This window comes from Scyliorhinus torazame, chromosome 6, assembly GCF_047496885.1.
Source record: "Scyliorhinus torazame isolate Kashiwa2021f chromosome 6, sScyTor2.1, whole genome shotgun sequence".
In the NCBI taxonomy this organism is placed as follows: Eukaryota; Metazoa; Chordata; class Chondrichthyes; order Carcharhiniformes; family Scyliorhinidae; genus Scyliorhinus; species Scyliorhinus torazame.
The window spans coordinates 287,509,536-287,522,002 of record NC_092712.1 but is presented as its reverse complement, the minus strand read 5'-3'; the positions used below and the strand labels follow the sequence as shown (position 1 = coordinate 287,522,002).

Below are 12,467 nucleotides of genomic sequence, written 5' to 3'. Positions count from 1 at the left end.
TTTCATCCTCTGACAACTTGTCATGCAACAACGGAGGCAGCAGCCTCGGGAAGAACGACACCTCTCTCCTCACAAAATCCCTCACCTGCAGGTACCTAAAGCCATTCCCTTTGGGCAACTCAATACAATTCCTCCAACCATTCCTCCAGCCCTGCAAATTTCCCCGTATAAACAAGTCCCTAAAGTACTCAATCCCCACCTGTCACCACCCCCGGAACCTCATATCCAGCCCCGCTGGCACAAACCTATGGTTGTCGCATATCAGCTCCCACAACATGCTCTCCAGCCCAAAACGTTGCCTGCATTCGCTCCACACCCGTAACGCCGACACCACCACTGGGCTCACGGAGTATCTGACCTGTGAGAACGGAAGACCTGCCAACAACAGAGCCTTCAAACTCATTCCCGTACATGACACCGCCTCCATCTTCCCCCAAACCAACCACTCCTCCAAAGCACATTTCCTCACCGTTGCAATATTCGCTGCCCAATAGTAATTTATTGGATTCAGCAAAGCCAGCGCCCCACTCCCATCTCTAAGAGCACCTGCCTGCTCTTCCCAGCACACACAAACACCAAAATTATCCATTAACCTTCCTGAAAAAGGACATGGGGGACAAAGATAGGGAGATTTTGAAATCTGGGATGCACTGTCAATGTCACTGTTTGCATGCGCCCAGCCAGCGACAGCAGCAACACATCCCACCTCTCAGTCTTCATTCCCTCCACCAATCATGCAAAGTTCAATTTGTGTAACTGGGTCCACTCAGTGCCATCTGGATTCTTATATACCTAAAACCCGCTCCCACCACCCTGAACGTAAACTCCCTAAGCCTCTTCTCTTGCCCTCTAGCATTGATCGGGAACACCTCGCTCTTTTCCCCGAAAACAGGCCAAATTCCCTGAAAAATTCAACAATCCCTCCAATGCGGCCCACCAGACCCGATAACAAATCATCCACATATAGCAAAATCTTCTGCTCAGCACCGCCTCGCTCGATCCATTTCCAATCCCTCAATGCCCTAAGTGGCATTGTCAATGGCTCTACCACCAAAATGAAAAGCAACTGGGAAAGCGGGCACCCGTCTCGTCCCACGATGTAACCCAAAGTACCCCAAACTCATCCGATTTGTCCGAACACTCCCCACTGGTGGACGTCCTGTACAGCAGCCGAACCCAATCCACAAACCCATGTCCAAACCCAAACCACCCCAGCACCTCGAACAAGTACATCCACTCCGCCCGATCAAAAGCCTTCTCCAAGTCCGCTGCCACCACTACATCCACCTTCAGCCCCTCAGAGTGCATCAGAATTACATTAAGTAGCCTCCACACATTTGCCAACAACTGCCATCACAAATCCCATCTGGTCATCTCATCACCCTCGGCACGCAGTCCGCAATTCACGATGTTAGCACCATCAGCTTTGCATCAATGTTCAGTAGCAATATCGGGAAGTACGATCCACACTTCTCCGGGTCCTCATCTTTCTTTAAAATCAGGGGACAATGTAGGGGGGAGATTCCCCTGTGCCTCACCTCGTTGTACGCCCTCACCAACAGCGGCCCCAGCTCTGCACCAAACATTTTATGAAATTCTACTGGGAACCCCTCTGGGCCCGGGGCCTTCCTTGCATGCATCGGCTCAGTTGTGTTTATGGTATAAAGATCATCTGGGGGAGGATTCAGAGGAGAAATCCAAATGCACTCATGTGAGTTCAGTGTGTGTTTTACCACACAGCCAGTGTGTGTGTTTAACCTTAAGATATACTTTGTAGCCCATGTTAACCTTCAAATCTGTGTATATGTGTGAAGTTAAGGGAGAGTTCAGGAGTATTATATCATAATTACACTTTCATGTTTCGCAAATGATTTTTTTGTAGTTAAAACTAATTAGCGGTTCTGTGACTGTGTTGCTACACATTTTCTAAAAAATGTTACGCTCTTTTGAGCCAAGGTCCATTCTGGAATCTTCCCCATCCAATTTTAACACCAACAGGGATCATAACATTACCCACAATCAAAGTATGTTAACCCAATATATTTTAAGTTTAAATAATACCATAAGTTATAATACAGAACTAGAATATTGCTGAAAAGAATGTTGCCAAAGCTGTCCATCTTGCACCAATACCAAATTTTAAACCATCACAACAATTTTTATTACTGGAGAAAATGTAGCTGATTAGTTGGCAAGTCGACTCTGATTGGTCGAGACATTGCTTTGGAAAAAGCAATGGGCAACTATAGGTTACCCAAGCTCCCAGATAATTCAGAAAGACACAAGACTTGAGCATATTCCCGATGTTTGCAAAGAATGGGTCCCTGTATAGGAATGTATGTCAATTCTCACAAGAGTAAATGAGCTGTTACAAGCTCAACTGATTATCTTCAATTGTTTTTTACGTAGCTATTTGCATGCAAAGAATTGTTCAGCCAGTGCTACCAATCTCATCTAAGATGTGGAGATGCCAGCGTTGGACTGGGGTAAGGACAGCTAGAAGTCCAAATGCTCGCATTCAAAGCATTGTCTTGCATCTTTGACTTTGTCTATATATGTTTCTGGAACATACCTCTTCATTCACCTGAGGAAGGAGCAGTGCTCAGAAAGTTAGTGTTTGAAACAAACCTGCTGGACTTTAACCTGGTGTTGTAAGACTTCTTACTGATCTCATCTAATAGTAGGCATTTTGTTTTGGGTTTTGCCGATGCAGGCTGGTTGAGTAAGGTCTATACAATCCAGAGTATGCTAATAGCTATACTGACAACAAATGTAACAATCACTCAAGCTCACAATGTGATTTGCTTTAAAGTGACATAGGCAGGGACCCACTCTGCAAACAAAAGGAATATGTTAAAATCTTGTACCTTTTTTTTTTAATTACCAGGGAGCTTGGGGAGCCTTAGTTACTCATTGCTTTCGCTATAGCAACACCTTGTTGGTTAACGGGCCAACTCTAATTCAATCAGTGCCCTTTTCTCCTGTAATATAAATTTGCAGTGATCATTTGAAATTTCACAAGCTTGAATTTGTCCTGATGTGTACAAGGCAAAAGTGTAGGCAACATGTCTCTCTTTTTAGCAATATGTAAACAAAAGTTAATTGAATCATTTTCTGAGCCAAAATTATTCGGTTTGGAATATCAATATATTGGTATATTTAGTGTTTCTTAAGTTCTGTCTTAGTAGACAAGATGCAGTAGACAGCAATGAGAAATTAATCATTTCCCTAAGTGAGGTAACTCAAAAATATATCAAATATGTTGTTTCTGTTGAGTTTCTCAAATGCACTTCTTCCTTACTTTACCTGATGCATTTTAAATACAAAGGTTGTCACTCATATTAGATGAAGCAAGTCCATTGGGCACATACCATATACAATTGGTGCATACGAGGAACCCACTATAGAATAAAACTGACATTTTCAGACTCCAATCCTTACCTGCATATGCCAATCTGACAAGAGTTGCTTCATCTTGAGCTAAGTGGGCAATACCTGGTAAAATATATTCAGGGTAAATATTGACATCATTGCGTGGTACTTCTTTGACAAGAGCCAAGACTTTTGTCAGTGTTCTGACTGCCTCAGCTCGCACCCTAGGTATGAGGTCATTGGCAAAATGCAAGAGATAAGGTGTTATACGATCAAGCAAAATCTCGCCACTTAGTCGCGGTGCCAAATGGAGAATCAGTTCCAAAGCAGCTAGCTTCGAATCACAGTACTTGAGTGTCTGCAAGCAAGAAGTAATAACAGACACCAAAATAACCAACCCATGCTCTTTGGTTTCTCCATCATTTTTATCAGTCTGCTCTTCTCCACAAACATTTTGCAAAATATTTTCTAGATCTTTCCGTATTACCAGGATGCGTTCATCAGCGGACTGGAAAGTCTCTTTTGCAAACTGTGCCATGTATGGCTGCAGAAACGTGTAAAATAATTCTGGGAAAGCTCTGCCCCTCTGTTGTTTAAGATATTCATCTGCTATTAAACGTGTATCTGGGTCACGTTGAATCATCTGGCTGACCTGCAATACAAAAGGAGGTATTATCAAATCTTTAAAAAGACAAAGATAAAAGATCTAGGAATGAATAGCTATTACTGGAGCATAACAGATAGAGCTAAACCAATTCTAATTATAGGAAATGCTTTTATGGTTCCCAATGTGCTAGGGTCGCAATAGAAACGGTAATCAATACCTTGAAAAACTATGATAAACTTCATAGTGCTCCAACTGTGATCAGTTATTAAGTTTTAAATATTGACGTACTATGTGACTACGGCCTTTCAAAGCTGGTGCTTTGATGCAGTGGTCAAAGGATTACAAGATCAGTAATCCAGGAAGTACAACTTAGGTCCTGCAATGGCTCTCTGGGGGAAAGCATTGCCAACTGTAGCACTACACTACACATATCTGATGATTCTAAATTAATTTCAGTCAGTGTGGAGTAATTCGATTTCAGACAGTGGAATCAGCCTCAATCCTTTGTACTAAGAATGGAAGGCAGTGTGGATAAGTAATTTTTTTTAAAAGACGCCATGGTTATTGCTCTCGGATTTCTATCTTGTGCTTGACTTGAAAACAGCATGAATACAAGTGTGAGATGGAGCTAATTTAAAATGCTCTCCACAGTAAAATAGTCTGTTAACATGCACTAACCACGTGTATATAAAGAATGGCCACTCCACTGTGCAATGAGGGCTGCCAATGACCCGTGGAATTGTAAATCAACAACTTTTGAGACCAAAGTGGTGAAAAGTGGGTGGAAAGTTCAAATTTTAGACGAGATAGAATTACAAAATCTTTTGGAAGTGCAAAACAATCGAGGGAGTTTATTGTTACATTATGGAAACCCAATAGTGGTTACTGTAGTGCAATGCTTATTGTACTATACTCACAGCCTATAGTTTGTACGCTTAAATCCCACTATGACATGTTGTAAAAGTAGATTCAATAAATCTGGATATTTAAGGACTAGCCCTAGGTATAAAAATAACTAGTTCATATCAGGGAAGGAACTGGTCACTCGCTCGGCTCTTATTGAGACTTGAGGCACAAAAGAAAACCATTTAGTTGTCTGGGCAACTACAGATGAGCTATAAAGGGCAAAAACACTCATCCTGAAAATAATTTTTAAAAATAAGCACATAATGGAGTGCAACACAGCATGTACCTTACCATTTCTTGAATATTAATAGAATATGATTATTGCAAAATGGTACACCTTTTGCACAGAATACTATGCGACCGATGGAAGAACACATCTCAGTACACTAACATGTGCTAGCTTAGTTACGTAAATTACCGCCAAAAGTTCCACCAGCTGCAGTTAATGGATTCCATGTTTTATAAACTATAACACATAATATGCATAATGGCTGAGTGCAGTGTAATATTGTGATGAGATGTGCCAATGTTACAAACTCTATGTACATATTTCTGAGATGTTATAACCCCTCTCCTCAACACACCACTTGAGTGTTATATTTAAAAAGTGGTTTCAAAAGTTGTATATTCTACATATTTACTTCAGCATATCATAATACTTTTGGTAATAATAAGCAATTTGATTCACTTGATTATGCTTACCAGACCTCTTATGTTCAAGTCCTCAATCTTATTCAGCACTTGCTCATGGGAAAAATGTCCGTTCCTATAAGCCAGCAATTGGGATAGATCAAACATAGGCACTCCCTCGGTGAAAAGCTCTGCAATAACACACCCTATACAGGGGAGTATAAAAAAAAGTTTTGTTTAGGTGCGTGTTGTGTAGAATACACACTATGTATCCACAATATACAGACATTACAAAAAATATGTGTAATGCCCACACAAATATTTGCATCACAGACACCATATCAGACACCATATACTGCACAAACCGTAGAAAAGTATTTTCTCACTACTAAACAGCACATAATAAAAGTTTTATCCATGCAACTGCTTTCTTTAAGCATGCGAGCTACAAAGAAACTCATTCAAAAGCACAATTCATCTTAAAATATGCAGTCTAATGGAACACTGAATCCCAGCAATATTGGCTGATCTGACTGTAGCTTTAATTCCATTTTCCTGCTTGTTCCCATAATCTGTCGAACTCAACATTGGACATCCCAGACTCTTCCACTCCCTGGGAACAGAATTCAAGAAACAAACTATCCTCAGCAAAGAAGTTCCTCTTCATCTCCATTGTTCAAACTGTGCATCCTCGTTCTGGTCTCTCTCACACAAAGTGAAACATTACTGGATTTTATTATTTAAAAAAAAAAATATTTTATTGAAAATTTTTGGTCAACCATCACAGTACATTGTGTATCCTTTACACAATAATATAACAGTATAAATAACAATGACCTGTTTTATAAACAAAGAATAAATAATATATAACAAAAACGAAAACTAAATGGCAACTGCCTTGTCTCAGATAAACACTCCCCAAAAATATGATTTAACAGTCCAATATACAATTATTTATAGCAATGACCTATACATATTATACATATATATTAACAACCCCGAGTGTCCTTCTGGTTCCTCCCCCCCCCGGCTGCTGCTGCTACCTTCTTCTTTTCCATTCCCTCTATCTTTCTGTAAGGTGTTCGACGAACGGTTGCCACCGCCTGGTGAACCCTTGAGCCGATCCCCTTAGGACGAACTTAATCCGTTCCAGCTTTATAAACCCTGCCATGTCATTTATCCAGGTCTCCACCCCCGGGGGCTTGGCTTCCTTCCACATCAACAGTATCCTGCGCCGGGCTACTAGGGACGCAAAGGCCAAAACATCGGCCTCTCTCGCCTCCTGCACTCCCGGCTCTTGTGCAACCCCAAATATAGCCAACCCCCAGCTTGGTTCGACCTGGACCCCCACTACTTTCGAAAGGACCTTTGTCACCCCATCCAGAACCCCTGTAGTGCCGGACATGACCAGAACATGTGGGTGTGATTCGCTGGGCTTCGAGCATCTCGCACACCTATCCTCTACCCCAAAAAATTTACTGAGCCGTGCTCCAGTCATATGCGCCCTGTGTAACACCTTAAATTGAATCAGGCTTAGCCTGGCACACGAGGACGATGAGTTTACCCTACTTAGGGCATCCGCCCACAGCCCCTCCTCAATCTCCTCCCCCAGCTCTTCCCATTTCCCTTTCAGCTCATCTACCATAATCTCCCCCTCGTCCCTCATTTCCCTATATATATCTGACACCTTACCGTCCCCCACCCATGTCTTTGAGATCACTCTGTCCTGCACCTCATGCGTCGGGAGCTGCGGGAATTCCCTCACCTGTTGCCTCGCAAAAGCCCTCAGTTACATATACCGGAATGCATTCCCTTGGGGCAACCCATATTTCTCGGTCAGCGCTCCCAGACTTGCGAACTTCCCATCCACAAACAGATCTTTCAGTTGCGTAACTCCTGCTCTTTGCCATATTCCAAATCCCCCATCCATTCTCCCCGGGGCAAACCTATGGTTTTCTCTTAGCGGGGACCCCACCAAGGCTCCCGTCTTTCCCCTATGCCGTCTCCACTGTCCCCAAATTTTCAAAGTCGCCACCACCACCGGGCTTGTGGTGTATTTCTTCGGTGAGAACGGCAATGGGGCCGTCACCATAGCTTGTAGGCTAGTCCCCCTACAGGACACCCTCTCCAATCTCTTCCACGCCGCTCCCTCCTCTTCTCCCATCCACTTACTCACCATTGAGATATTGGCGGCCCAGTAGTACTCACTTAGGCTCGGTAGTGCCAGCCCCCCCCCCCCCCCCCCCCATCCCTACTACGCTGTAAGAATCCCGTCCTCACTCTCGGGGTCTTCCCGGCCCACACAAAACTCATGATACTCTTTTCGATCCTTTTGAAAAAAGCCTTCGTGATCACCACCGGGAGGCACTGAAACACAAAGAGGAATCTCGGGAGGACTACCATTTTAACCGCCTGCACCCTCCCTGCCAGTGACAGGGATACCATGTCCCATCTCTTGAAGTCCTCCTCCATTTGTTCCACCAATCGCGTTAAATTTAACCTATGCAATGTACCCCAATTCTTGGCTATCTGGATCCCCAAGTAACGAAAGTCCCTTGTTACCTTCCTCAGCGGAAAGTCCTCTATTTCTCTGCTCTGCTCCCCTGGATGCACCACAAACAACTCACTTTTCCCCATATTCAGTTTATATCCTGAGAATTCTCCAAACTCCCGAAGTGTCCGCATTATCTCTGGCATCCCCTCCGCCGGGTCCGCTACATATAACAACAAATCATCCGCATACAGAGATACCCGGTGTTCTTCTCCTCCTCTAAGTACTCCCCTCCACTTCTTGGAACCCCTCAATGCTATTGCCAGGGGCTCAAATCGCCAGTGCAAACAATAATGGGGACAGAGGGCATCCCTGCCTTGTCCCTCTATGGAGCCGAAAGTATGCAGATCCCCGTCCATTCGTGACCACACTCGCCACTGGGGCCCTATACAACAGCTGCACTCATCCAACATACTCATCTCCAAAACCAAATCTCCTCAGCACCTCCCACAGATAATCCCACTCCACTCTATCAAATGCTTTCTCGGCATCCATCGCCACCACTATCTCCGCTTCCCCCTCTGGTGGGGGCATCATCATTACCCCTAGCAGCCTCCGTATATTCGTATTCAGCTGTCTCCCCTTCACAAACCCAGTTTGGTCCTCATGGACCACCCTCGGGACACAATCCTCTATCCTCATTGCCATTACCTTGGCCAGAATCTTAGCGTCTACATTTAGGAGGGAAATAGGTCTATAGGACCCGCATTGCAGCGGGTCCTTTTCCTTCTTTAGAAGCGATATCGTTGCCTCTGACATAGTCGGGGGAAGCTGACCCCTTTCCTTTGCCTCATTAAAGGTCCTCATCAATAGCGGGGCGAGCAAGTCCACATATATCCTGTAAAATTTAACTGGGAATCCATCCGGTCCCGGAGCCTTCCCCGCCTGCATGCTCCTAATTCCTTTCACTACTTCCTCTATTTCAATCTGTGCTCCCAGTCCCACCCTTTCCTGCTCCCCCACCTTGGGAAATTCCAGCCGGTCCAGAAAGCCCATCATTCTCTCCCTCCCATCCGGGGGTTGAGCTTCGTATAATTTTTTATAAAATGCCTTGAACACTCCATTCACTCTCTCCGCTCCCCACTCCATCTCTCCTTCCTCATCCCTCACTCCCCCTATTTCCCTCACTACTCCCCTTTTCCTCAATTGGTGGGCCAGCAACCTGCTCGCCTTCTCCCCATATTCGTACTGTACACCCTGTGCCTTCCTCCACTGTGCCTCTGCAGTACCCGTTGTCAGCAAGTCAAATTCTACGTGTAGCCTTTGCCTTTCCCTGTACAGACCCTCCTCCGGTGCCTCCACATATTACCTGTCCACCCTCAGAAGTTCTTGCAGCAACCGCTCCCGTTCCCTACTCTCCTGCTTTCCTTTATGTGCCCTTATTGATATCAGCTCCCCTCTAACCACTGCCTTCAGCGCCTCCCAGACCACTCCCACCAGGACCTCCTCATTCTCATTGAGTTCCAAGTACTTTTCAATGCACCCCCTCACCCTTAGACACACCCCCTCATCTGCCATTAGTCCCATGTCCATTCTCCAGGGTGGGCGCCCTTCTGTTTCCTCCCCTATCTCCAAGTCCACCCAATGTGTAGCGTGATCCGAAATGGCTATAGCCGTATACTCCGTTCCCCTCACCTTCGGGATCAACGCCCTTCCCAAAACAAAAAAAAGTCTATTCGCGAATAGACTTTGTGGACATAGGAGAAAAACGAAAGCTCCTTCCTCCTAGGTCTGCTAAATCTCCACGGGTCTACTCCTCCCATCTGCTCCATAAAATCTTTAAGCACCTTGGCTGCTGCCGGCCTCCTTCCAGTCCTGGACCTCGACCTGTCCAGCCCTGGTTCCAACACCGTATTGAAATCTCCCCCCATTACCAACTTTCCCACCTCTAGGTCCGGGATGCGTCCTAGCATACGCCTCATAAAATTGGCATCATCCCAGTTCAGGGCATATACGTTTACCAAAACCACCATCTCCCCCTGTAGTTTGCCACTCACCATCACGTATCTGCCCCCGCTATCCGCCACTATAGTCTTTGCCTCAAACATTACCCGCTTCCCCACTAATATAGCCACCCCCCCTGTTTTTCGCATCTAGCCCCGAATGGAACACCTGCCCCACCCAACCTTTGCGTAGTCTCACCTGGTCTATCAGTTTCAAGTGCGTTTCCTGTAACATAACCACGTCTGCCTTAAGTTTCTTAAGGTGTGCGAGTACCCGTGCCCTCTTTATCGGCCCGTTCAGCCCTCTCACGTTCCACGTGATCAGCTGGGTTGGGGGGCTTTTTACCACCCCCCTGTCGATTAGCCATCTCCTTTTTCCAGCTCCTCACCCGGTTCCCATGCAGCTGTGTCCCCCCCAGGCGGTGCCCCCCCCGCCCATCCCACCCCATGCCAGCTCCCCCCTCTCCCCAGCAGCAGCAGCCCAATAATTCCCCCCTCCCACACCCCCCCCCACTAGATCCCCCACTAGCGGAGTTACACCCCCCATGTTGCTCCCAGAAGTCAGCAAACTCTGGCCGACCTCGGCTTCCCCCCCGTGACCTCGGCTCGCACCGTGCGACGCCCCCTCCTTCCTGCTTCCCTATTCCCGCCATGATTATCATAGCGCGGGAACCGAGCCTGCGCTTCCCCCTTGGCCCCGCCCCCAATGGCCAACGCCCCATCTCCTCCACCTCCTTTCCTCCCCCCACCACCTCCTGTGGAAGAAAGAAAAGTTACCACATCGCAGGATTAATAACATAAAACTCCTCTTTCCCCCCTTTTTACCCCCCTCTTCGCCCCCATACTCGCCCCACCACTTTGTTTCAAACGTTCTTTTTTTAATAACCCGCTCATTCCAATTTTTCTTCCACGATAAAAGTCCACGCCTCATCCGCCGTCTCAAAGTAGTGGTGCCTCCCTTGATATGTGATCCACAGTCTTGCCGGTTGCAGCATTCCGAATTTTATCTTCTTTTTGTGAAGCACCGCCTTGGCCCGATTAAAGCTCGCCCTCCTTCTCGCCACCTCCGCATTCCAGTCTTGGTATACGCGGATCACCGCATTCTCCCACTTACTGCTCCGGGTTTTCTTTGCCCATCTAAGGACCATCGCTCTATCCTTAAAACGGAGGAATCTCACCACTATGGCTCTAGGAATTTCTCCTGCTCTCGGTCCTCACGCCATCACTCGGTATGCTCCCTCCCCCTCCAGCGGACCCGCCGGCGCCTCCGCTCCATTAACGAGTGCAGCATCGTGCTCACATATGCCCCGACGTCCGCTCCCTCCGCACCTTCAGGAAGACCAAGAATCCTTAGGTTGTTCCTCCTCGCGTTGTTCTCCAGCCTTTCCACACATCGTTTATGGTGTGCCTCGTGCATCTCCGTCTTCACCACCAGGCCCTGTATGTCGTCCTCATTCTCGGCAGCCTTTGCCTTCACGACCCGAAGCTCCCGCTCCTGGGTCTTTTGCTCCTCCTTTAGCCCTTCGATCGCCTGTAATATCGGGGCCAACAGCTCCTTCTTCATTTCCTTTTTGAGTTCTTCCACGCAGCGTTTCAAAAACTAGTGTTGTTCAGAGCCCCATATTAAACTGCCACCTTCCGACGCCATCTTGGTTTTTGCTTGCCTTCCATGCCGCTGCTCTAAAGGATCCACCGCAATCCGGCCACCTTCCTCTCCTTTTTTCATCCGTATCCAGGGGGGATTTCCTTCTGGTTCACCGCACAGTACTTTTAGCCGTTAAAATTGCCGTTGGGGCTCTTATTCAGAGCCCAAAAGTCCGTTCCACCGGGAGCTCCCGAAACGTGCGACTCAGCTGGTCATCGCTGCACCCGGAAGTATTACTGGATTTTATTGTTAAACATCTATGAGTGGTGCCTGGAAGGTGTTTATACTTGTGCTTCTGACCCCAAGTAGGTTTTGGGGGAATGTTTTGAGAGACTCTTTTAATTGTAAAATGGTAATCTTGTGTGTTTAGGTCTTATTTTCTTCTCGTTAATAAATATTTTAATTTTTAAACCTCAAAAGTGGTACTGGAATTCTATGCTGCTGAGATCAAAAGATTTCTTCTTGTTTTTACAAATACAAAAAGGAGTCGTGGTCAGTAAGTCAGGTTTTTCTCTGGGATTTGGCTCACTCAGCAAATGAACATCTGCTGTAATCATAAAGGCATTTAGCAACTTTTATTGGAGTTGGAAACTGCTGCATCAACCTTCAATCTGACATAGAAGTGAATGACTTTGCAGTTATAAAGTTATTTTAATCAGATGTGTACGCACCAGCTTTAGTGGAAATTCCAAATTTGAGGCTTGATTGGTGGGTCCAATTAACAGTGATAATGCATTGTTAGGTGCTTACAGGAAAAATTTGAAGAGAACAAGAACTTTGTAAATAGAATACAGAACCCTGTACATTGCAAGG

The 12,467-nt window shown here is 45.9% G+C and overlaps 1 protein-coding gene across 1 annotated transcript in view; it reads right to left on the bottom strand.

The window, feature by feature from the left end:
• The window catches only part of pik3r4 (phosphoinositide-3-kinase, regulatory subunit 4), a 143,564-nt gene that overhangs the window by 125,582 nt on the left and 5,515 nt on the right, over positions 1–12,467 (bottom strand). Inside the window, exons 2-3 of the mRNA XM_072509794.1 lie at positions 5,588–5,721; positions 3,442–4,024 (exon numbers count right to left, since the gene is read on the bottom strand). Of these exons, the coding sequence (XP_072365895.1) occupies positions 3,442–4,024; positions 5,588–5,721 (717 nt within the window). The remainder of the gene's footprint in view (positions 1–3,441; positions 4,025–5,587; positions 5,722–12,467) is intronic.